General features: G+C 39.8%; 1 protein-coding gene across 2 annotated transcripts in view; it reads left to right on the top strand.

The window, feature by feature from the left end:
- Positions 1 to 4504: 4504 nt before the first annotated feature.
- The window catches only part of LOC114447090 (disintegrin and metalloproteinase domain-containing protein 12-like), a 67471-nt gene continuing 45318 nt past the window's right edge, over positions 4505 to 26657 (top strand). For both annotated transcript variants that reach the window (XM_028423122.1, XM_028423121.1), the window contains exons 1-3: positions 4505 to 4993; positions 16326 to 16447; positions 18873 to 18946. In XM_028423122.1, the coding sequence (XP_028278923.1) occupies positions 4876 to 4993; positions 16326 to 16447; positions 18873 to 18946 (314 nt within the window). In that variant the 5' untranslated portion in view covers positions 4505 to 4875. The remainder of the gene's footprint in view (positions 4994 to 16325; positions 16448 to 18872; positions 18947 to 26657) is intronic.

Genomic DNA, 26657 nt, shown 5'->3' with positions numbered 1-26657 from the left:
ATTTGCTGTCAGCCAGGTAGAAGTGAAAAATGTGAAGTGATGTCAGTAATCTCTTACAGATAATTACATAATAATGAACAGCTAAGAGTGTATGAGAGTGAGAGACACACACAGAGCGAATTCACACGTTATATGTTCTTTGCCATGATTTCTTTCAAAATGAATGAAGTGAGAGCTGCTTTGCCACATGTTTGTTAGGAAATCTGGAGTAAATCTGTTTTGGAAGGGTTAATGACACTGTCAAATGTGTCTGTACTGTAGGAGAATATTTTATTTTTTTGGTGGAATGGAGCAGTTATGAAGCCAGCGTGACCTTGCCACCTCTAAAATGAAGCCATTAGTTGGGCCTCGGCCACAGAGATTGGGAGAAAAAGGAGAGCATTCCTCCCCAACAAACACTGTGTGCTTTAGAGGCCTCATTTTTATCAGAAAGTCTCCAATACACACACACACACACTCAGAGAAGGGGAACCCAGTTAAGGCTCACAGCAGGGTCTGATAGTGCAGGGAAGAAGGAGGGTGATTGAATGAAATTCCAGCTGTTGGGTTGTACTGTAAGAGGAGGGTGATTGCCTAGCGGGGGTGTGTGGTCAGATAGCAAGCTAGAATATCCCCCCGCCACCACCACCACCACAACCACCGCCACCACCCAAACCTGGTTTTGGCCACCTCAAGGAAAAACGCTGATGGAAGTGAAAGCCAATTTAGCAGTGGGAGTCGCTCCTGTGTGTGACGCTGAGCTGGTCTTAAGAGACTGCAGGAAGGGAGGTCTGAGTGCTGATAGGTGTCTTTTGATCTGTTTTTGGAGTTGTGTAGCACTGTACTATTTTTCTTTTGTTTTTTTATTGTCTTGCAGAGACTTCTGGACCAGATCCTGCAAAGATAAATAGCTCACATATCACTCTGCATATATGCATTTCATTAGAACTGTGTTTCTGTGAAATATCCTGTATCTTTGCACTGTATTCTGATAGGAAATATTGGCATAGCTATCGATGTCTCCACGCTTACGCTGGATTATGCAAGGATACACTGAGGCTTTATTTGTGACCTGACATATTGCTTATTGACAATTTGATTTTTGCATATTTTTGCAAAATTAACAATTGTGTTGACCACAATGGAGCTGTAAATATAATGAACAGATGAAAATTGTGTGTGATGTGAAGGGCCCGCCCTTCCAATTACTACAAACATGCACATAATTGAAAAATGAGGTGAGTCTGTCAGTTGAAATGTTAATCTTGTTCAAATCAACGCAGTGATTAAATACATTACACATCATAATCATATCATTTAGCTGATTTGTTTTCCAATTACTTTATATGTGTCAACACTATCCACAATTGTATTACAAAAAGAATAAACACATTCCAAGGACGTTCTGTGTTGAAGCAGCATCACTCTACAGGAAATTGAGTCTCAGCGCTTTGAGCAGAGCACCTTGACTCTGTCATTGGTGCAGCACTGTAGGTGATCATGAAGCCGGAGAGGGAGAATATGTTTCGTCATTGACTTCACACGTGCCTGGAGGCCTCTGGAACCTCCCATCCGGAACAGTGGAATTTCAAGCTAATCGAACTCAGGAGACAGGCAGCGCCTGTGAAAGGGGGCCTTTGTCACAGAGCTCCAAACCAGAGATGACATTGTAATAAGAGAGGAGACTCTAGAGCACAGTCTGGGACCGCAGTCCACATATATAGCCCGTAAAGGTGACTGACATCTCAGTGGCATTTAAACAGAGCCTGCTGGGATGAAGAGGGAAGAGGAGAAGGACATGGAAGAAAAACACACTCTGTAATTACAAACTGTTGTGGCAGACCTTTGTTGAGAGGGTTGCTCTTGAGTCAATACAACATTTTATTTCCCAAATATATTGTGTTTAAGGTTTATATATATATATATATATATATGTCATTATATATAAAATATAATGACATTAATTGATCACAGTGGGGTAGATTGACATAATTCTTTCATAAATAATTTACCAGTACAAAGCAAGTTTGTATGATGATTGCTTTGTAGGAGTCAACAATGATGCAGGGCTGGGACAATGAAGCAGCAAGCTGTATACACTGCATGGGTCTAACATTGTTGCCTTAATTATAATGTTTGATTTAATTTGGCTGTGTTGTCATTATACTTTAATAAAAAGCCCTTACAGTGTACATGGTCAATATTGCAACATAATCATACTGTAAAAAATGCAGAATTGATCAAACTGATGCAGAGGCTACTTGCTCAGTTCACTTAATATCCACTAGTGCCATTAATAATGAAATGGTCCTGTTTTGTGCATTAATATTTATTTATGGTTGGACTCCAAAGGTTTTTCTAGTAAACAGTATTGACATCTACTGGCTTTACTTATGCTTACATTGCTAGTATAGCAATTTAAAGGAGTAATCCACTTGGGAGAATAGTTCTCTCTCTTGTAGGTAGGTTCCAGACTGCGAGCACAGACTGACAGGCAGCTGTATTCAAGGAGACGGGCCCCTGTCAGTCATCCTCACTCTCTCTCTCTCTCTCTGAGGCATCATGTGTCTGTATGTGTCTGTCACATTGCTATCTGTGCATAATGTGGACTGTGTGCTCTGAGGCCCCTTGACTGGCTTCCCAGTGGCCTTCACTGACTCAACTGCCCTGAAGGTAAGACTGATATGTCTGGCTTTAGAAAAGAAAACAGTGGCTGAGCTTACGGGGATAATTCTGTACATCCATGCTGACACTGATGATAAGTGTTGAATCATTAGCCACTTCACTTGCAGCTGTATTAGCATACTTACATGATCTCTTTTTAGAGGTGGCTCTGACTGTTCTATACAAATAGTTTGCCTTATATTTACAAGTACAAAGGCCTCGACTACACTATGTGTCTCAGTTGCACTTTGGAAACTCAGTGGAGATGTGGATGTTTGTGCAGAGGCATTTGTGACTTTTTTTGCCTGAAGCACATACACTAAGAAAGATTAGGCTAAACCAGACCATGCAGGTAGTCTGCACAAAACACACATGGGGCCAAAGTAATGACAGTTTGCCTTTGTATCTGTGTGTGTGTGTGTGTGTGTGTGTGTGTGCGCCTGGATAGAGTGATAGAGAGCAAGAGGGAACAATAACATCCCAAGGACATTTCAAAATGTGTGGTGACTCACATTTTTAATATAAGGTGAAAAATGTGAAACTGAATAATATAAATTCAATCAAGTCATCTTGTCACCCCACAAAATTACAAACTTCAATCATGACAAATGCAGTTTGTGCAGGTAAGTAGTCTGTAATGTAATGTTCAAAGATTTCCCTCAGAAATTTTCATGACTTCCACAGGTTAAAAGCTTACCGTTTTTTTAAAATGTCAGCTTGTAGTCCCAGCAGCAAACATGCACAAATTTCATTCTACATGACTCATCACAGCATTTCAAATAATATTTTTCAGCAAATTACATCCCAAGCCACTGCTTTAGTCAAACGAGCTAAGTGCCTCAGGCCTTGCCCTTTTCAGAGCTGTTTTTGTATCTCACTCGGTTGTGTTTCTGAGGCTCTAACCAATATATCTTGGGGGGGGGGAGTCAATCATTTTAATCCACTGTGGGCCTATTAGATCAAAAACAGCATTTTATTATACAAGAAAGGATGGCTGGAACAAAATAAGAGTTGGTGATTTTTTTTTCAATGTGACGGTTTGTTCATAGATATAACTTGACCTACACTGATTATACAAAAGCAGTGTGTCACTATAAATCAGTTGTTTTAGTTCTTGGCAACCCAGATAACTGTAAACTAGCTACTAATAATCTCTGCAGACTGTTTTTAGCTTTTTTAAAAAACATTTCTTTTAACTCAATAGGGTGCATCTTTAAAGGTAGGCTATAGTTTTATTATTTAAAATAGTAATGCTATATTATTAATGCTATATCCACCTTCAGCAATTAGCATTCAAGTTGCAAGGTGAGTTTATTTAACTAATGTTTTTAATTATTTAACAATACTATAACGTCTTATAACTGTATGAATGAGGAAACACTACTTTTATTGAATATATAAATAAGCTAGTTTGACTTCCGCATCAAAACAAAGATGGCTGCCTACGCTGAAAGCTTCAAATGGCACCTAGGAAATGGATAAAAAAAACCTTCTTTGGGATTCAATGGACTGAATATGTTTCATCCTTAGCTATCGTTAGAACAGCATTTATCTATTCCAGGGATGTTGTTAGAACAACGTTTTGTGTTATTTGTTTGTTTGTTTGTTTTAACTTTGCGGTAAAACAGTAGCTAGTTCTGACAGGTAGGCTATGTAGGTCCATTGGGGACAAGAGTCTGGTTAAATAAGTCAGAAGAAGGTGGCTGTTGTTTTTTATCCTGTGTAATTCAGATTTAGGTTAGAGGAATCAAAGCTGACGGTCTACGCTGGATGTCTTTAGGACCCAGCGGAAGCTGAAGCGCACATGGCAAAGTGTGGTCGCTCCGGTACGAGAGGAGATGGCAAGTCAGCTTCACTATGCTCTCCAGCATCCTTTTGTGTCGCTCCCTAACATAACTCTGACACGACCAACACCATCACACAGAACCATTCAGCTGACACATGTGTCTGTACGTTTTTTTTCTCCGCCATACGTTCGCTGCTGTAAGGAAAAGTTTGTGACAGCTTCTTTCTTGGAGTGACAGTCTGCTGCCGCATCTCGTAGGGAGTCTGGGAGGTGAAGCCTTCTCGTCTGTCGTCTTTTACCCCACTTCTCCCCCACCGTGAACAGCTCTGACCCGCATCTCTATCCTACTGTGTGAAGTATCTGGTGGTGTTGCATCCAATAACGCAGTCACACGGGAGCGCTTTCCCCTTTCCCGTTTACCCCGTTTCACCCCACCGAGCCCGGGCATGATGAGGATCTGGAGGCGGCGGAAGAACTTTGGCTTTGTGATCTTCGCTCTCCATGTCTGCTGCCTGGCCACAGCTACAGAACATGCTGACAACGTGCTTTACAATACACAGCAGGGTGAGTAGTCAACATAACATTTTTATCATTAGGCTCATTTTCATGTGCTGCAGATGTATTCAGTCCAGTCTGGTGATAGAACATGACTCACAGATTCATGTATGTTTCTCCAAACCTACACACAGAACTTGCAATGTTGCTATTTTTGTGATTTTGTGTTATCTTAAGAGAAAGCCATTTCTCATTGTCATGCAATGCATTTTACACTTTGAGCAGACAGATAGGAAAGAGTTTGTTTTCATCTTTGTGCTCTGATGGAACAATAAAGGGAAGTCAGGCTGCTGTCGGATGAACAGATGAGTTTAACATCCAGGAGGATGCAGCTTCATATTTAGGTTGTAAACACAAACCAAAACAGGATGCTGTCTTTTTTTGTCCAGCTGCTAAATTTAATCTGCTGAATGAACTAGTGATAACTGGAGGAGCATTGTGTGTGGAATAGAGCACGTGTCACTATACAAATGTGTGTGTTTGTGTAAGATAAAGACGGACAGAAAACAAACTCAACTCATTTATAAAGATTGATGACAACCCTATCTTTTTCAGTATACAGTGCATCTGTCTGTGCTGCCACAAGCAGCATATGAGATGCACTGTACAATGCTTCCAAGTAAACATCTCTTTGTCCACACTATGATAAAAAATAGTTTGGTCACTTGACCTTGCAACAGTGCTGAAAAATGCTATTTAAGCCCACAAATGTTCCTAAACAATGCGTGATTTTTGTTCCAGGCTTGGTTGTAACAAACATGAAATCTGTTGGTCCATCATTAATAGTATCACATAAATTATAGCAGAGCTTCCCTTAAAATAACCCAGGCTTGCTGAGAAGTGAATAGATGCAGCTTGGGATGCATGTTTACCACACGCAGCTTACACGCAGCTCAGTGTGGGGTCATTAAAGCACTCACACGCAGGCTTCACTCGCAGGCTTCACTTCATATACAGTAAAAATGCCAGGAGTAAAAATAGTTATAAGGGTTACTGTGAGTGCTGAAATAGGGCAGCCTCTTTGATGTCAGAGGGATATTGACTTCGGCCTCTATGTGAAATGTTTGCTGTGCTCTCCCATCTTTTCACCAATGTTATTGTCAGTTTGTAAGTAAGTTAAAAACTTGAAAATATATATTTTTTCTGTGAGACAGATTGTACTTTACTTCAGCTGTTTTTAATTAGAAGCAGACACAAATACTTTGATAAATGATGGCAAGCTAAAGATACCATAAGCTGCAGATGGTAAATGGTGGCTCAGACTTGTTAAGATGAGCTGAATATTTATTCTAGTCTGCTTGTTAAATGCACACACACTGTCTAGCAGGAATGACAAGAGACAGTGACAGACTACAACAAAACAGGGATTAAAAGTATCATGATGGGATCAGAGTCTGACTGATACTGGATTTTCAGGGATGGATACTATATGGCTAACTGCAGCCTCCTATTGATAGTCACATTGATTTCTTTTGACCATGACCAGTTGATCTTTTTGTGTGGTTTTGTAGTGATCATACAATAACCATAGCAACCGTCAGAACAGACTGCTGTTAAAGGATTTCATTCTGTGGATCAGAAAACATTGTGTGTGGGTATTTTGTTGTTATCGTTGGAGTATAGGTAAAAGATGAATACACACAAGTTACTCATTCCATAAATATCCTTTTAGCCAAAATGTATTGGCTTAATGTTGACCTAAATCCGGCAGAACTGGTTACTTGACTTAAGCCAGATTTGTGTTGAGTGCCCTGCCAAAATCAGCCAAACTGGGGCTAGTGCCATAAGTTGACACTTGCCCAAAGCTAGCTTGAGCACTGTTGACTGATTCTCAGCCCAAAACACCCTAAACTCCACTGCCACTAAGTGTTATACTGCCAAATCTGGCAGCCATGTATGGACCAGAGCTAACTGACATTCGGTTCTTCTGTGCCAGAACATTTTTGGGTGTGCCAGCACTCAAAAATGCAATCAGCTACCTGGACAGTGTTCAAAAACTGTTGTGCTAGCAGTTACTGAAGAAAGTGATGCATCAGATAACGGGAACTATCTCTGGAGGGGTTGTGGAGGTGTCCTGTTGAGAATATCATGGCACAGAAATGAGAAGTAATGTACTTCTAATTGCTTGTACAGGCAAAATTATGCATAAGTAGTGTATAAAACCTGTGACCCTGGTGTATAAATGCAGTCTTTATAGATGAGGAAAGTAAGGCTATTGAGAGGTTTTATGCCATAGCAGCTGCAATATACTGGTTTATAAAACCACAAGAACTGACACAAGAACAAATAATTCTAATCATCACAAATTAACTGCTCTTTCCTTAAAGTGAATTTTTGAATGACAATATGATTAAAGTAAAAACTGTCTCTTCATAAAAGTTGGTTTATTAAATTTTGGAAAAGCATTCAAAAACGAAATCAAAGGTCAGGTGATCAGTAGTTGGTCGAGCCATCTGCTCATTAGCCTTCAAAATGTTTAGATTTTGTTTGACTGGACTTTTTTTTGTGATCTCATTTGAAATGTTAGTGCCCCTCTGAGTTTAGTTGCTTTCTGAACTTTTAGAGAAAAACTAAAAGAAGTCCCGTAAGGGCAAGAATCAAGCAGGCTGTGTTTACAGATCTGTAATGAATCACTCTGTCTGTGGCTCTCTGGCTCTGTCTGCTTCTCTTTGTTTCTCCTCTGCATATCAACTGGTTTTCCGAGGGTCTGATCTTTTTTTTTTTCTGGATGAAGGAAACTCGATAAATAATTAGAGACAGAACCAAATGACCTGGATTAGATTTGAGGATATCATCTGGTCAGACTGCAGCATCAGACAGAATTAATTAGAAAGATTAGAATGTCTGTGTTGTGTAAACAAAATCGTGGGACAGGAGTATAAAACCTGCCCATCAGAGATTCATGCACACACTCTTTTGTCTCTGAAGACCTTTGCCCGCCTTTCAGCTTCTGTTCCCTGGGGAGTAACTTCAACCCATCCTCAGGTCTGTAGTTGAAGTCTGACTTATGGCTGCCATCCCAGTTTACACAACTCCTTTTTGTTAAAGCCATTTAGGAAATAACCTCACCGTGGTCTGTCTTACAGACCCTTGGGGTGGCTGTCGCTTGACATTTTGAGGACAGGCTGGCATTGATTTGTTGGCTGTGAGGGAAGGACAGGCACAGTTAGAAACGTCTCCCTCTGTTAAGCATCATTGGTCATTATAGCCATCAGTGTGATTTAGCTCTCTCTCCTTTGCCTGTGGATGACAGGGTTACAGATATAACAGATAAGCTGATGCATGGCACACAAACCAGCAGCATGGCAGGATTTTTCTGGATTTGAAAAACTCCATGTTACACATGGAACAATGCTCCGAGCAATTCTAAATGAGAAATCATGAGAGAAACCATGAGAAATCTGTGTTGGACAACAGCAAATCTGCAGACCACCAACCTGCAGAGTTTGACAGACAGCAGTCAGTCATGTGTGATGTGCAATGAAAGAATGTCGGTGCATTTCCCCACAATCTGCACCACAGTCCCAAAGGAGACAGGTGTGAAGGCAGTCAGCTACTTTACCCATTTCACTGAATATGTCACACCTCCCATGAAGCTCAGATTTTTTTTTGTGGGACAGTTTTCTCTGCAACAAAGGAAAAAAATACAACTTGTGGAGCAAAGAGAGGAAGAAAGGAATAATGAATAGATGTGGAGCAGGAAGGGAACATGGAGTCGCTCCTGTCACACCTTATCTGTGAACTGCAAGCGGTTGATGTTTATGCTAATGCAGAATGAGTGGATCTGAGCGATTTACAAACATGCAATAGTCACATTTAAAATGAATGATTGGAAGTGTTGCAGAGGAGTATTTTGATTTGGAAAAGGTGCAAAAATTCTCTAGAACACCAGATACTTGTTTGTTTGTTTGTTTCTTTTCTTTTGACAGACCACCCTTCTTAAAAAATATTTGATTTCACTTTGATGAGAGTTGGAACAGAACAAGAAAGCGAACTGATGCAACAATATGATTCTTGGTTTGAGACACACAGAGTTTCACAGCAGGCTAAAACCCACCAGGTCACCCTCCATCAATAATTTCACAACGGAAAGGTCACCACACATCTATGTCAGTGTGTTTACCTTGAAATGTTTTGATTGAATGCAGCCATGGTCTTAACCTATTGGCCTTTATATCATGGAAGCTTTGATGGAAAGAATGAAAACTGAATTCAGAGAATGTTACAGCAAGAGAACACCTTTTAGAAAAACAGATCCATGTGGCAGTCTGTGCTGCAACCAACTTGCTAGGAGCTCTTGATCACGATTGTAGTGCCAATTTCCTACATTTTTTGTGTAGTGGATTTCTGTAATGTGTTGCTAAAATGCATAATCTGGATAAATATAATGTAATGAATTCAAATGAGACATGCTTTTAGCTTTGTGAGGCTAAATGCTAATATTATGTTGCAACAGGTAAAGTAAGGTGATCCTTCCAGTTATAAGTCATTGACATAGGACCCAAATAGTTGACTTGAGTGACCAACTGTCTGATCCACTGATAGACTTTGACCACAATTGAAAGCTGCTGCTGGTATGGCTAAAATTCCACATTTTGTTGAACTCTGTATTTATCTCAAATGGCTGTTAGGTGACCTGGCATGTGTGATAAGTTCCTGTTAATCCCCAAATCCTCCAGGAGCTCCAATCCTCATAGCTCTCAGACATAATGCCTAAATCTGTGCAAAATAACACAGGAAGTGGCTTTTCCACTGTTGCTCCCACAGGATAGGAATAGGACACACAAGTAAATCTCACTAACCCACCCTGAGAAGTCTCGTATTACCATTATTTCACTGTGAGCTGAGGATTGCTCTGTCAGACCAATAATGGGCTGTTCTGTTTTAGAATGGATCTAGGAGGTCCCACTTGCAGGATTAACACTTTCTCCACTTCAACACTAATTACTCCAGTGTGTCATCACATGGAAAGTGGGCGATGGAGGGGACTGATAGAAGTTGGAACTGCTGAAATGAGGCAATGAGGGAACACTGACATTCTCAACGCAAGTGAAAGGCTGTGTGATTTCTTTGTTTTTTTCTGTGCGCCTCTCAGCTCACTTTTCTCTTCTCGTCTGTCAGTGTGGCCGCTTCCAGTGTGCATATAGAAACTCAGAATGTTGTTACTAGTCACAATGAAACAATAATATTCTTTGTAGTGTAGTGTTAATGGTTGAGGAATCGCAATGCCAACTTCTTCTGTTATGCCCCTTTCACACTGGTCAAAAAACCCATTCTGTTTCTTGTCTTTAATGAGGACAGGCATTCATTCCTTGATAAAATAGGCACTACGTGGAGTAACATAGGCACTGGCCTTCATGCTGCTTTGCACTTCCTGTTTTCTATTGTTGCGTTTGTGATGTTAAATGTGACCACCCGAGGAGTAGTTGGTTCTTGTTGGTTGGCCCAGCACTTTGGTCTAAATATCTAATACGGGCTGGATTACCATGATACTTTATGCAGTCCAATACGGCCTTGAGGATAAATCCTGCATAAATTAGCAATCCTTTGACTTTTCCTCTGATATGCTGTTGTTGATATTGTGGATGTTTCTGGTTTAATATAAAATAAATATCGATAATGCTCAAATAATGAATCTGAATGAGTGGATTGATGCAGTGCATCTTCTTTGTATGCTAACAGCATGTTATAGTGTTCACTGTATGCAAAAAGATGGAGCCTTTTGACTTTGCCAACTTCCGGACCATTAATTAATTAATAATGTGGATCATGACTGCTTCCATAACTACTGACATTTCTGTCAGTCTTCACCATTGGCATGCTAAAAACAACTTGTTTATGACCATTATTTGTCCCCAATGAACAAATAAAAATGGAACTAAAGCTTATAAAAGAACTGAGGGCCAAAACAACTAAAACATGGAGAGAGGCAAAGCATTGATACTAACGCTTTCTCTAAATAAGGCTGATAAATGTATAAAAACATGTCTCAAGAGGGCTTTCAGAGTTTGCCTTTGAACATTGCAACTGCCTGAAAATTATGGCTCTGTCCAGTGTCTTGTTGAATTTAATGTAATTTCCATCTTATTGCTGGACAACATGAAGCAGTTTATTATACTGCTCGAGATGAAATGCAGAGATGAAATATATATTTATACATTTAGTGTCTATGTGGAAGAGAAGCCTTGATGTATGTTGACTGGATGACTTCTATTTAGTTTAAAGTGTTTTCTTTGAAGCTGCTTCGAGCATTAGGCACCAATACATATATGGTAGAAAGTCAGGGAGCCACAGCTTTTCCTTCAAACAGTGTTATTATTACTTTTGAATGTCTTTTATTAGTCAAAGAATATCACAATAAGGAACTGTGTCAGAAGCATGGCTTTTTATTGTGTATAAAAAGAGAACCTTGTAACAGGATAATTGTAAAATGCTCTCTTTGATGTGTTGAAAGGAAAAGTGTTTGTTGGAAGGCAGGAACCCCCAAGCTGTAAAACAGTGACAAGACTTAGTGTGATGTCCTGTATTTGACAGTCCTTAAGATTATGTTGATGTCTTACTAGAGTGACTCTGGCGTCCTGCTAATTAAATGAATGCCAAGGCAACCTCACAGGTATGGCTGTCTAATTTGTGTTACATGACTACCTGGATGTCGATTTTATTTCCAGGAACGGCTCTGTTATGATAGTCCTGACTGCCTTTCAAAGTGAGCTCATTCTCTATTCTCTTTGTTAAGGGATCTTTATTTCTGAGGGCACAATGTAGGTGTAGCATCCGTTGCTATATTCAGGTCAGTGGTGTTTTCACACAGAATCAGTAATGATGTACGTAGAAGAAACTTGACTAAGCTGTTAGCGGCGCTTCTTGGGACCTGAAAGATGATCACATTTTAGTACCTTTAATGTTGAGCATCTGAGTAAGAGAGGAAACGTCTCTCTTCTTTCTCTGTTCTTCCTTAGATGCTCCAGTTGTATATACAGTATTTTATATGTGTAGAAAAGCCTAACTTTAGTATGTGGTGTTGAAACATCTTTTGGAATAATGGTTGATTTGTTGTGTTGAAAAGGCTTGCATCAGTCACACATCAAGGTTTTTAGTCATCATACATACAGGCATGAGGAAAAAGTTCAAATTGGAGTTAAATTAATTGTGGAGAAAAACACACGTGGGTGCTAAAAGCAGTCCCATATCTAATTTGTTTTCATATTAGCATGCAAACAAGCCAATCTGGCCGCAGCTAACAAGGATCATGTTCTTTGTAATGTTAAGGGTAAAAATGAAACAATAGTTTCTTACTAGACATACACTTGTAAGTAGTGTTTGATCATTTTTCTCTTTACTTTCAAGCTTGCTGTTGCCAGTGCTTTTTCCCCATCTATGTGCATGTGTGTCAGGGTTGTCATTCTTTTGACAGTAAATGGATAAAACATCTAAAACAATCTGCCCGCTCTAATAATAACACCTATCGGGGTCCATGCATTTGATTTGGCTCAATGCCGTGTCCGTCTGTAATCAATATGGATAATCAATACAGTAGGCACTCCCAAAAATAGCTCTGGGTTAGATCCATATTTCTGTCACTTCCAGTTGCAACTGTTGAATCTACCTTTGCTGTGTGTTTATCTGTGTTTTTGCAAGAGCACTTCATTAAAATTCATCTACAATATTAGTAGTTCTTTCATCTTCTGTCACTCAGTTTAAGAGGCTCATCAATAAGTCGGTGCCAGCTAACCTTTTTGAGAGACATTAACACAACTCATTACAGGGGTTTGGTTGGAGGGTTGGTTGGTCGCACAGATATTGACCATCAAATCTTCACTATTATCAAATCCATAATCGGAGTTTTTCTCTTCTGATGCACTGGTATTAAAGGCTGGTTCTTTGTGTTGAGAATGATTGGAGTCATGTCTCCGGGGCTCTGGTGTGTTTTCTCATTTATATTTCCCACCTCGGTTGAAAGTTGCTGAGACTAGGTGTAGCTAAGATGCAGTTTGCAACATGGCTAAATTTTCCCCCTCACCCTGCTATATTTATAATCTCTTCTCTTTAATTAAGGATTCTTCCACCTCTATGAATTCCTAAACTGTATGTCTAATTAATAATTTCTGATATTTCTTTTATTATAGTAGAAATTATGAAGTTTGGCTGATAATAAACAATAACTGATGGTTTCTCCAATCTTCTGGCAGGTGTCCTTTTAAATGCCATGCCTCAGATTACCAATATTATATTATGGTATATTATGGTATTTTATGGTATAAAAAATGATGTAAAATACCATAATATAAAAGGACATTGGAGCATTATTGCAAACTATTTTGCAGCTGTCCACGAGCACAGTCGCTTACCAGTGTTACCTGCTCAGTTACATGTGCTGCAGCCTGTACTGAGAGTATTGTTTACTATTAAGTCAGACTGATTGACAAACTATGCAGTGATGAAAAGTAGCTTTTTTTTTTTTTTATTTTGCACTATGGTCTGTAAAATAAGTTTTTCTATCGGACAACGTATTTGCAGGATATCAAAAGCTAGCAAACTTAAGTCCTGTTTTATTAGTATTTTATTAGCTGAATGATTTCATTGGCAAAATGATTAGTTTAGATGGCCTACACAATTATGTTAAGTGTGTAATTTTTCTTTTCCATGAAATACAGAGTACATTATGCATAAATCGTATGCTAATGTTCTTTTAGGCTAATTAGATTTCTTAAGGTCTAAAAAGTTCCCCTGCGATGTTCGCCCTCTCTTGTACTCCCTGATCACCTTGCCGATAGATTACCACATGTCCTTCATACACCTGTTTTAACCTTGTTCATTCTCCTCTTCTCAAGAGGGGAACAAAATTGCTAATTGAGCCACTACCCGAGCGAACTTAACGGAATGCAGATAATGCTTACATTCATGCATTTTTCAACATATTATCTATGCATGCATGGTTTTCTTTTGCAACAATAGCCACACTCTTCCCCAAGATGAAAACAATGAAAATATGCAAATAAATGTGAAAGTCTCTTTGATGCAGCAGGTAAGATACTAAGTGTATGTAATGAGGTTGATTTTTTTGTTTTTTTTGTACAGGGTCCAGCAGCGACCTCCGTTTGACTGAGGTAATTGTGGCTCATTTTGTTTGTTTATGTTGTCGGCTGTGTCACTCTCCTGCTGAGGAAAGTGGACAACAGCTGCTGTTTTGTTTGAATTCCCATTACCTACCAGTTAATAAGTAATGCAGGTCAGGCTTGTGGAGGAAAATGAAAAAAAGAGCATCTTTGTTAGATCGTCAAAATGGAATTGGCTTTAAAAAAGAACTGGTTTGTGCAGCTATTTAAAGAGAGAGTGGGGGTAGAAAATGTTTTGGCGGCCAACCAGATCTTGTGTTTTGTTTTTTTGATGAATGACCCGCAGCTGATTCTCCCTTATGTCCAATGTGGGGGTACAACTGTTGTTGGCTAAGCAATCGTGATACTCTCCAGAAAACATATGGGATTAACCCAGTTTTTTAGTTTGAATTTAAAAGGTTCCCAAAGAGGATAAAGCCCATGAGAACGATGATGCATGTCTGGTTTGCCGTTTGAAGGGAGCTCTTCTTTTGGGGTAGTGATGACAGATGTTTCATACTGAGGCCACAAAAAGCTTCACAAACACACATGCTGTACACATACCCATTAAATCACATATTAAAGGGGGTTAGTACGCTTCAAACAAAGTGCTTGTCAGACTATCAAACTGTATCCTAAACCCCTGAATCAGAGAGGCTGTGAACAACATCGAACAAGAACACTTACTTCAGCCAACTTGCAACTCACGCTGTCTCTCTTTGTACGGTACAAGTGCACGAGGATGAATGCCTTTCAAGGAACATGACTGCTTACACACTTCAGATTGTGGCTATAAACACTTACATGTGGTCTAGATAAACTTTTTACAAAACAGTTTGTTTTGAGTTCACGCTCTCTCTGAATTTGTATTGTCTGATGAAAACAGGCTCATATAAAATATTGAAATGATTTGTGAGGGGGGGGGGTCTTTTAATAACAAGATGTATGTGTGCTCTTTTTTTAATAGCACTCTAACCACAGCCTGTGTCTCAGTCATGCTGTTCCGTATGTCCAACGTGGTTTTCACGCACCACTAAAACCAACAAACTACCACCGGCACATGTTCCTAAATCCCATTAAATGCAGGAGGTCCCTTTAATGCCCTTGTTAGCTTATTATGCGCTGTGGATGAATGGAGAGTCGGGGCCACACTGAGAGCATGGGGCAACTGCCGTCACAGACCGTTTGTGTTGCGAAAGTTGTGAAAAACGCAACGGCACAGTAGTCAGCTCAGGATTTTCAAAGACAAGAAGCATCAGACTTTAAAAGTACTTGAAAATGAAGACAGCCCCTCAGGCAGGGGGATAAGTATACAAAATATGTTGGATTGTAATATCACTGCTCACTGCACTCCTGATCTCATGTATGACATTGTGCATGTAGACAGACAGATGCTTTACTCTGTAGTATCCCCAGGGATGGACCTTACAGTAAATAGAGACACAGCACTCATTCCCAGCCTTACTTACAACCTCCCACCCTCCCTTTCTCTCTCCTATTCTCTGTCTCTCTACTCAATCTGCACAGCTCCTCTGTGGGTTTATATCATTCATAGGAGTTTGCCTGCTGGGCCTCTTGCAACACAGACATGCTCAGTAAGTCTGTGGGAGCACTGGGGACAGACCCAGTTGTCTGTGGGAAAAAAAGAAGAGCAGAGGGAATTGTGACACATTCTGCTTGAAGCACTGATACAGTTCATCTTGTGCTTATCCTATACATACATCCCTCAAGGTTTGCCTCCCAGATGAGCAGCCTTTCAAGAGATGATTAGCATAACAGACTTGTAACTTTGCTAATTTAAATCCAGTAAAGAGTTTAAAATATCACTGTGAGAAAGGGGGAAAGCAGCACAGTGCAGGGTCCGTGTCTGGCTTGGGTATACGAAGAGGAAAATATAGAAACAAATATAAGAAGTAGGAAGAAAAATTTCATTTTCGCACAGGGTGAGTTACTCATAAACTGCATGACAGCATCTATTATTGATGGTCTGTGGTTGTCCTATCGGAGAAGTCCTCTTGGGGGGTGGCAGCACATCCACTCAGAGGAACAAGAGCTTTTACTCTTTCACAGCAGCACTGTCCACATTTTTTTAATAGTTCTGTGTGTGTGTGAGGCCTTTGTTGCATTATTAGTGTCCTTAAATTATTAAGGACATTACGTCGACATATAGTGCTGACCCCTTTTTTCCACCATTCACTGATGTTTGTAGTGTGATGTTAAATTTTATCGTTCTAATCTGTTCACAGGAAGTGGTCCAGACAAGACCGAACATCGCAGGGAGGCAGCCAGACCACAACGCTATGGGACCACGGTACCTCTTCTGCTGAAGGGCAAAGAGTACAGACCTCTCAGCCAGCTCACAGACAGGGTAAATACTCCAGACATATTTACCAGTACTAGCTTGGCCAAATCCAGTGTAAACGCCTCCCCCCTCTGTAGCCTGATTATAGCAGTTTCTTGTGTTTTATTTTCCTTATTTTGTTGTAACTTCCCTCTTCTTGCACTCTCTTGTTTTGAATATGTCTTTTTTGTTTGTTGAACATGAACTTGCCCCACAGCCAATCCTTACTGTGAAATTATTCCTGAAACTCAACAGCTTTACAAGTCAGCAGAACAAAAACCTGATGCTCTGAGAGAGAGATGGGTGCTTGGAGCTAACCTTGTAACACCATGCTGATTGTGTAGTTTCATTTCTCTATCATAAGCTAGATTAATAGATGCATGCAGACTAGTCAAATCCTCCCTCTCTGGGTCCTTTAGATTTATGTTTTCAGGCAGTGAGCCTGTCCCACTTACTACAGCAGGAAAAGAAAATGTTTGAAATTCGGCATCCCCCACCACAACTTAAGGAAACTTTTCCAGAGAAGGGAAATGCGTAGGTGTTGAGAACTCCCTGAGCAATCAAGCATTTTCCTGGTGCAGGGAAGTCACTATGAGAGAGTTGATTTTTTTCCAGCTACTATGATTAAGTCACTGAAGTTAATTACATGAATATCACAAATATGTCACATAGGCACGGGGGAATTGAAACGTTTGAGCTTTATGGATTTTCACCCACTTTCCATTACATCAGACCCTTTCCTTCTGCCGCTCCTTACATTAAGCATGCCTGTTTTACCTTTACAGTACAGACTATCTATAATTTGACCCATCCCAAATTAAAGTGACCAATAGGGCAGGTAGTGATAGTCTTATCAGAAACTGCAGTGAAACTTAAACCTCCTAGAAAAAAAAAAAACGATTTATATAGCTGCTCCTTGTGCCAATGGAGGGTTATCATGAAGTATTGCAGAGTCATTACTTACACTCGTTGCTGGAAATGACACACTGACTCTCAGACAAAGATGCAGACCAGCCAGGAAAGTATTGGCCCTGAGGCATCGGTCAGCAGTCCTAGGAAATGTCACAGTGAAAGAGCACACAGCACATCGAAAATATCAACTCATGATAAATAAATCTACAGTCTATTCCTTAGTGACCATATGTGTGATGTCTGATGCCTGATCACACCATGAGTCTCAGCGTGAATATACTGCATACATGCTACTTTTTTGAAAAAGATGAAGTCATCAGAGCTTTTGTTGGGAACTTGGCATTTTGAGAGTTGACCAAGGATTAAACTTGTGTGAGCAAATTTTCAACACCATGATCACTTCTGGGTTGTTGCAGACTGAATAAATAGATACCTAAATACCACATTTATCTATTCTTCTTAAAGACTTTGTATACAGCAGATATTAGTATTTTATGTGCCTTTTTTAGGCAGTTATGATGTAAAGTTACAAATATAACAGCAGTACAACACAGCACATTGTTTTAATTAAGATATAAGTCACGATTTGGCTTTTTCCATCACGTCATTGCACACACATTGCACTGCATGTAATTTTTCACACGACAGCAGGGTGCTTGGTCATCTTGCAGAAGTGTTGCAGGTGTGCAGCCTGTCGCCTGGCACCCTTTCAGCTCACTGTGGCTGCTCCTTCTTGTTCCATTACACTTCTGTAAAACATTCTGCAGACAGTTGAGAAGGAGGAAATATCTGTTGGTTATTTGCATGTTAGTCCATTTTTTTACATCAGGATATCATGTATATTGTGCTATTCAAGTACTTGTTATGTTTATTGTGCAAGAAAAAAAAAATCCATTCTAATCGATCAACCTCCATTCCTTCTCCTGTGCGTTCAAAGGTTTTTAAGAGTAATTCTCTCTCTCTCATTGATAAAACACTGCTAATAGCCCCTCCTCCTTCTGTGCTCTCTGAATTAATTCAGGAACCCATGTTAGAACACAGACGCGAAACAGTATTGAGTCATCGTGCTGTGCCAATGGATTGTGTTAATGTTTGTTCTTTAGCTCTGAAAGCCTGTCCCACTAATCCAGATGTTTATGTAAAAATATTTCAAATACTCAATGAGGTAAGAGAGGGTCAATAAGAGGTAGCTGAAGATAATGAGAAGAGGAGTGAGAGAAAGGAATGACAACAGTGTGCAAACCTTGCAGTTTAAAAAACAATGTAATTGAAGCCCTGTTAATCTGTAAAAAAATAGATGATAGAATAATTGCCCTAGTTGATGCTAAATTGATCAGTAAGTCCATGATTGTGTTGTGCACAGACTTAAAAAGTATAAGATGTGGAAGCTTTCTTCCTGTTTCACTAACACCATTGCCTCTGTCACATCCTGCCTTGAGTTTCCGACTAAGGAGAAGCTTCACGTAAACGCTGACCCACAGACAGGATGGGTGAGATCTGGGCACCACATAAACACTGCTGATATGTTTTTGTGTTTCAGGGTTATCCTGCATCTCTCCAGCTGCTGGTGTCTGTGGAAGGTGAACAGCTGGTCCTGTTGCTGGAGAAAAATGAGTGAGTTTTCTTGGAATTCATAATAAATCTATTCACATACTCACTGTGAGCTTTGAGGCAGAGGAAAGTTGATATTAAACTAGATATATATTATGTTAATCACACACAGAGCCAATAGATAGACCCTGACTATGGTTTGGCTGAAGTTATGTATGCAAGAGGAGGAGAGGTTGTAAGGGTCTGGGCTATGATATACTGTATTCAAGGAGGAAGAAAATAATATGCCCCCTTGTGATTGGACTCAGTCTTTATGGTTCAGTCTCTCTGAAGGGCCGAGAGATGAAAGCTGATAAAGAATATAGGGAGAAGAGAGCTCTAAGGACATGCTTGTCCTCCCCTTCTTTGCTTTCCCTCTTCTCTCATCACGTCTCTTCCTTTCCACACTGCGGAAAATAACACAGTGAACTGTGAAACGAGGGGTGGGGATCATGTGGAGTTCATAAATATGGAGATCCTCACTCACAAACTGTGTCACACAGAGAGGAAATATGTGTGTGTATATATGGAGAGAGGCAGAAAGATTGCTGTAAAGAAAGAAAGGCCAGGTTACATGTCCAGGGAAATTTTACAATCCCACAATGATAGCATCACTGATTCTGGTCTTGTGTCCACAACTATTTTTTATTCAGAGGTAGTGGAGACATAATATTTTACTCTGTTGCTTTGGGATTCAGATATTGACCCTGAATTGATGGACTCCTTCCACAACTGGTTAGACCTCTGTCTGAACAAATTCCAGTTGGACTTGAAAGTGATGAAGGATAAGTGAGATTTAGAAATCAAGCTAATGTTGAACTTATCATCTGATTTCCACACACCCAGAAATATTGCAGATGTAAAACCTTGCTCTTGCCCATAGCTCATGGCCAATCCTCACTAACATAATTCACATTACTTGCTAAGTAAAGTCTTATTAATATAATGCCCAAGTCCAGAAATTCCACCCTCCTTAGAAAAACGCCAGCCCTTCCAAACCCCATTCTCAATGTGACCTCCAGTGACCTCAGCGTCAGCTGTGAGTCATCCGTCACCAGCCAGGAGCATGCTGCCATTCCCATCCGGCCTGTTTGCTGTCAGGCCAGATGTGTCCTCTGATATCGTTTCATCAGTCCAGCCAGCTCAGAACAGGTGGTCTCTGACCTCTACGTGTGTCTGTTATGTTGAGGAGTGCATCCGTTCAGTCTGGGCCAGAAGGGAAGATGAAGAAAAATGAGGGCACATAGGAGAAAAATGTAAAAAAAAAAGTACCAAAGGAGATGTTTTTCTGATAATGTACAGCAATAGATTTACATTTGCTTTTCCCTGCACTGCTCTTTATAGTTGTGGTGCAAATATATTTTCTTTTGTTCCTCAAGCTGCCCTCCTGGCTCAACTTGCTGACGCTCACTGTCAGTGCAAATGTCTTCATTGAGTATTCTTGAGTATTCGTCATAGCAAGTTTTTTTTTTCTTTTTTTTTTTCTTCTAATGGCACTCCACAGTTAATGTTACATGCCAGAGGACAGCATGCTAGAAATAGGTTTGCTGGTTTAAAGTAGGTTTAATGGAAAGATTCAAATAATTTTCAATAACAAATTCAGAGATTGGCTCTGATAGTGGGTTTGCTTCAGATACTGTATACCTCCTATATATTACAGCTTCTTTCCTGACACAGCACAAATCCCAGATTAATGCTATAAAAAGCATAACTAATTATGCTTGACCTTCAGCTTTAATACAGTTCAAATGTGAGTTATATAAAAATTCAAATCTTGTATACTTGTCATTAAAGGGGGAATTATGTAGTAAGCGTAAACCAGTTTTTGCACCAGATCGTAAACAGACTTATTTGTGCTGTATTGTTTGCCACTTTAACACGAAGGTCATGGAAACTGACTCATTTTGGAGCTTATAATAAACATAAAAAAGAAGATGAGCCATATTGCAATTTAAGGAGAATGTAGTAAAAACATTTATACAAAACAGAGGAAAAAGAAATAAACAAAACAACCATGTATTGATGTGGAAGCATATAGATCAGAACTCTCGTAAGCAGGGCCTAAGTGCTGAGTTATGGCAACTTTTTGTGAAGGCTCATCCTTTTTTGCTCGAATCTGCTGAGCCCATGCAGTTTATTCATTTGGCCCCGCTACAGAGCACACCTGTTCCAAGGCCAGTTTGAAATGATCTTGGTCCTCCCCAATATAAACACACTACCAGATCCAATTAATAAACTGCTGTTTGTTAACTGCTTGGCGCCAACCCAGGAAAACTTGGCTACAAGTACTTGCAAGACAAGTACAGATCTACAGAGGAAAGAAGCCAGTGGGCGTCCACTCTCACACTGTGTGTGTGTAGGCAGCATACAGAGAACCTGAATGTGGAGTCTTTTTGTTTTTGTGCACCTTATAAATTTAGTGTTTATTGCACAAATGGCTGAGCTTGAACTGGATTTGATTTCCCTTGGTGGTAGAGGCCATCTCTTTTGTGTCCTCGCCAGCCACTGGGATCAGACTGTGAATAAAAATGCAGTGTACTGTATGTGAGCAAGCTGGTTGAGTGTTTCATAGGCTTTGTGTCACTTTTATACCAGAAGGACCACCAGCACAGATGTAACAGGGAGAGCTCTGCAAAGCACAGTTAAAATGCCCCTATTTATGAATGCTAGTACCAAAGAAGTCAGTTCAGAGGAAATGTGAAGTGCTCTTTTGGTTCAGGTTTTGGTTTGTGTTTAGCTCTCTACCTGAGCAGCACAGTGGGAAAACTTGGAAAACCTGGTTGAAAATGCTTGCCTATTTTCATAAAAGCGGTGTGAAGTGGCAGTCATACACAATATTTATAACTTGATGTGTAGTACAGTGCAAACAGAGCTGGACAGACACGCGGACCTGTGCCAGCAGCAGCTCCTTTGAAGTATAGCATTGATCAATGGCACAGTTGGCCAGCTTCAAATGATTAATGGTAGTCGTATGGGACATTCCACATTAGTCTTGATTAAAGACTCCAATAGCAGTGTCTGGGGGGGGGGGGGGGGGGGGGGGGGCTGGGGGGGGGGGGGGGGGGGCAAGGTTTATCTGTGTCTGTGTGTTTGTATATGTCAAAAAAGAAAGGGAAAGAAATAGCATAGAGATACAGCTGGATGTACTTAGTAAAGTATTTGTAGGTTAGTGTAATCATTTTGGTTTCTAAGGGCCAATGTTGTTTAAAATGTTCATTACAAGAGCTGAGTTGACATGAACATTGATTGTGTGTTGCCAACGGCAGAGAGAAAGGACTTCTTTCATTTACACACTTAGTCCAGCAGTCATGCAGCATACAAATCCATTTTTTGTTGAGTTCTCTTGAACCTCTTAAAAGGGGTCTCCAACAGAGATGACATCATCATCTCCACTGTTATATTGACCTCTGAGGTGATTCTTTATCCAGGAAAAGTAGTCATCTGAAGTGTCAAAACCAAATCAGGTAGCCATCTCAGTGATGTGTAACTAATTTCTGCTACCTTAGGGTAACAACTCAAGTTTGAATAGTAGTCAAAATTCTCAATTTTATTCATGGGTTACTGGTCAAAACTTGAAATTACTTATTTAAAATACACATTTTTCTATGTAAAGTAAGCAGCTGCAAACAAATATAGTGAACACAATTATTGTGTTCACTAAAATTGTGAATATATATATATATATATAATGTATTTTCACAATTTATATAATATATATACAATATATATATATATTTATTATTATTATATTATATTTTTTAAATGAACTAGCTTTTTGGGGATTAAAAAATACAAAATATAACATTTTCTTGTTTCGAAATGGATACTATTTTTGCTGAATTATAGTTTACTTAAGATTTCTAATGTGTATTGTCATTGTGAATCACCTCAAGTCCTATTTAAGTGTACTTTTCTTATTAAAGAACCCCCTTTTCAGCTTCTCTCCTTGAAACACAATGAGATGGACATGTTCATACTCTAACTACCTCTCTGCACAAGACCGTGCGATTCCCAGTGAGAACATTTCCTTTCATTCTTCTGTAGCAGGAAAGAAAAGAGGAAAGAGCTCTTTTGAAACCCATTGCCACATCTAAACAACGTCATTATGTTTTAGACAGAAAAATCCCCATAGCAACATCCTCACTGTATTTTCCATGAGAAAAGAAGATGCACTCTCTTTCAATAACACAGCTGACAATACCAAAATCTCTCTGGATGTGTGTCACCTCAGAGGAGGTGTGGTATATTATTAGGCGGTCTGTTCAGTGAGGAGAGGGTTAGGCCAGACAAAGAGAGATCCCAGGTTTCTGTTGCACTTTAATTGGATCTGTCAAGAGTATAAGTTGAACTGTACGTGGCTATGTCTTTCAGCAGCACCATTTATGTGGAAATAGAATCAGCTGTCGGCTTGTTTAGCTGTCAGCTCTGATGCCTAATCAGACCTGTAAAGGAAGTTTGTAGTCCGTAATAATGGGTTTCTATATAAACATCTCTGACCTAATGACATGAACGAGGTCAGAAACTAGATGGATCCTGGATGTTGAGCAGCAGCAAACTTTACAAGAAACACTTTGACAGTCTCCTTCTTCTGCACCAACTCCTCCTCCACTTCCACTTCCTCTGTTCCTGCTTGTCTGTGATCAAGTTGTTGTGATGCTTTCTTCCTGTCACGTCTCACCGTTTCTTTATCTATATTCAGGTTTTTCTACCTTCCTTTCTCTTGTTCTCTTCCCGTCCCATTCCTCCCACGCTCTCCACATGCACAGTTGTGTTTTCACTGAGCAGCTCCTCTGTCACCATGCAACCTGGGACCCTGTCAGAGCCACCGGTTGGGACCTCAGGCGCCTGTTATGCTGCCAACTCGTGTACATGGACCTTGGTGCCAAGTCTCTGTATGACTTTACTTTGGATGCCAAGGCATTTTGTTGTGCTTGTCACAGTCAGTTCACACATTATTATAAGGTTAAACACAAGTCACCTACAGGGCATTTGCATGAGCTGTTCAACTGCATTTGTCTTGTGTTTGCCAATTATTCTCTTATGACTTGATATGATAAAATATAGGAAAGACACTGATATTAGCTTTATCAACTGTATTTTGCCAACAGCAATAACAAAAACAAGTGCTACATGACGAGAAAAAACAGTGAAACAGTGTATTGCACATTTTCACACAGTAACCTTGCTCTGTTGGTAACAAAACAGTCTCACTGGCCTTGTTATTGTTGGGTTTTTTTCTTCATGTCAGTATGTATCCAGTACTCCCTTGTTCATGTGTGGCCCAAAGCTTTCTTTTAAAATTACAAAAGCCAGTTCATCCAAAATTATATAAACAGTTGTTCTTGCTGGTAGGGCCGCCGTGAAGAGGCAAAGACAGACCTGCCTCACTATCCTTACAGGTTGGCTGTATATGACTCTTGGCTTGGGGAGCCTTTTTCTTCTTGATATATGAAGTGTCATACTTGCCATGTCCAAGGCAAATAGAATTTGTAGGGTTTGACACCTTGACGAAAAAAGTCTGCCAAAATAGATGTTTTACTGTATGTCACCTGATGGACTTTACTGGCAAGGAGCTCTTTGTGGACCAAAATGCTATTACATATCTTAATTTGAGGCTTGGTTGGCAATAGCTTCTAGCAGATTAACTTAGTTTAGCACAAGGATTGGAGACTTGTAACCTCCATCCTGGACCTGTCAAGCTAATCTGCTGCATATTTGAAATCAACATTGAAATCTCGAACTTGAAACATCCGTCTCGCTCATTTCAACTTTTTACCACCCTTGATTGTTATGCCTTGAACACAGCTTTGGTCCAAAACACTGTTGCTGTTGGTTCAGCGACAACCAAGCAGCTTGAAACCTGGAATCCTGTGATCGTACTTTAAATCAGCATCCTTGCAAGTTGAAGACCTTCCAGAATAAAATTGGATTAAATTAAACAAGTGAGATGTAACATTTTAATTTGTAACCTTCTGGGATATAATTTTGACATCTGTCTTCCGGCGGGTTTCATTAATGGTAGCTGCAGTGAATTAAAGTTCTCGCTGCTGGCTGTTTGTCAGGCTGAGAAACAAAACACACACTCTGTCTGTTTGAGCATGGATCTGATTGTGAATTCAATCTCTTTTTTTTTTTTTATCCCTGTGATGACACTGTAGTTGTATAGTTTTTCTATAAGCTCGGAGCACATAGTAATCGCATTTTGCCTCCTGCCATCTTTAATTAGTTGTCTGAGGAGTTTGTGGATAATGCAGTGTGCCCTTGGGGAAAGTTGCCCAGTCTTGAAGGACAATAAGGGAAAAAAAGAGAGAGTAGTCTCAGGTGTTGCTTAAGGAAAAGATTAGAGTGGTAGTTTTTTTGACCAGTGGGATCAGCGCCAAGCTGCAAGTGCCTCATAGTCTTTTCCTGTCTAAATCTCTCCCTATCCTCTCTCTTTCCCTTATAATTGTGATTGATTTTCCAAACTTTGGAATCTGCAGGGAAAAAGCCATTTTTTGGGGCTTTCAACCACGACAGTTTAAGCTGATTGGACCATCACAAAAATAATATTCTGACTATATATGTCTGTATGTAGCTTGAACCATCAAGTTTATTAGCAAAAGTCTACTACAATATAACTACCATAAGCTGTTGCTGGAAGAAGGCAGATGAGGTCAAGAATTCCAGGGAATAAATTGTCCATATTGTAGTATTGCTGTAATTGTGCTGTGAAAAGGTTTAATGCATTAATGCACTAATCCAGTATGTCAGCGCATAGCATTATCTAGTTGTTCCCTGCTACAGACCTATTTTTAGGGGTCTGCAGCAGAAAAGAGGATGGTGTGTTGTCACAGCCAATGTTGTTGGTTTATGTTTTGTATTTCTTACTTTCTCTTTAATACAATCATTTTTCATTTACGCAAGTGAACAGGTAGAACTTCTTTTAACCTTGCATATATACAGAGTGTGGGTCACCTGTCAAGGGTGCTGGCTAGGAGAACACATTTAGAATTCTGTAAGCATAAGCGATTTAATGTTTTGTTTCTGAGCCCTTTTCAGGAGGTAAGAGCCTCCAAATGAGAGCACAGAGGTGATGCATCTGCAGACTCATTCATGAACCTCTTAAAAAGCTCTTTTTTGTGCTCTCTCTGTGGTAAACTCTATATGTGGTGTCAGTGTCAATGAACTATTTCTGTCATGTAGGTGAAAAGAAAATCTATTAACTGCATTGGTGTTTTTGATATGGCAGAGTGGGGCACATGTTGATGATGCATAATATCCATATTTATTCTGCGTATCACTTATCTGCATCAGCAGTAGGCACATATAGTGTGTGGCACATTACTTCGTTTTACATAGATCGATTTCTCAAAATAATAAACTGCATCTATGAGCTGACGTTTTCATATATTTGCCTATGACTGGATGCAACTATTAGCATACAGTTTGTCATCAAATGACACCTCTGAGGTCAGGGGAACAGCCTGCGGTAGAGTATATCATAATCATATGTTTGACACATAACCTCCCAAAACTCTCAGTTGTAAAAGCTTGGTGTAAAGGATTTATTGAGAAATCCTTTTGAAAGTTGAAATTGCTTTGTGTGTGATTCACATCCTCTATATCTCAGCCAGGCACAGAGAATGGGTCAATTGTATTGGACCCATGAGACATGAGGACAGTTCTGCCTGATACAGCACAGCTTAACAGCTGTTTCACACACTCACTGGTGTTTATCCGATATGGGTAAGGTGAT

This window comes from Parambassis ranga, chromosome 15 (genome assembly GCF_900634625.1).
Source record: "Parambassis ranga chromosome 15, fParRan2.1, whole genome shotgun sequence".
NCBI lineage: Eukaryota > Metazoa > Chordata > Actinopteri > Ambassidae > Parambassis > Parambassis ranga.
This window is presented reverse-complemented; position numbering and strand designations above follow the sequence as displayed.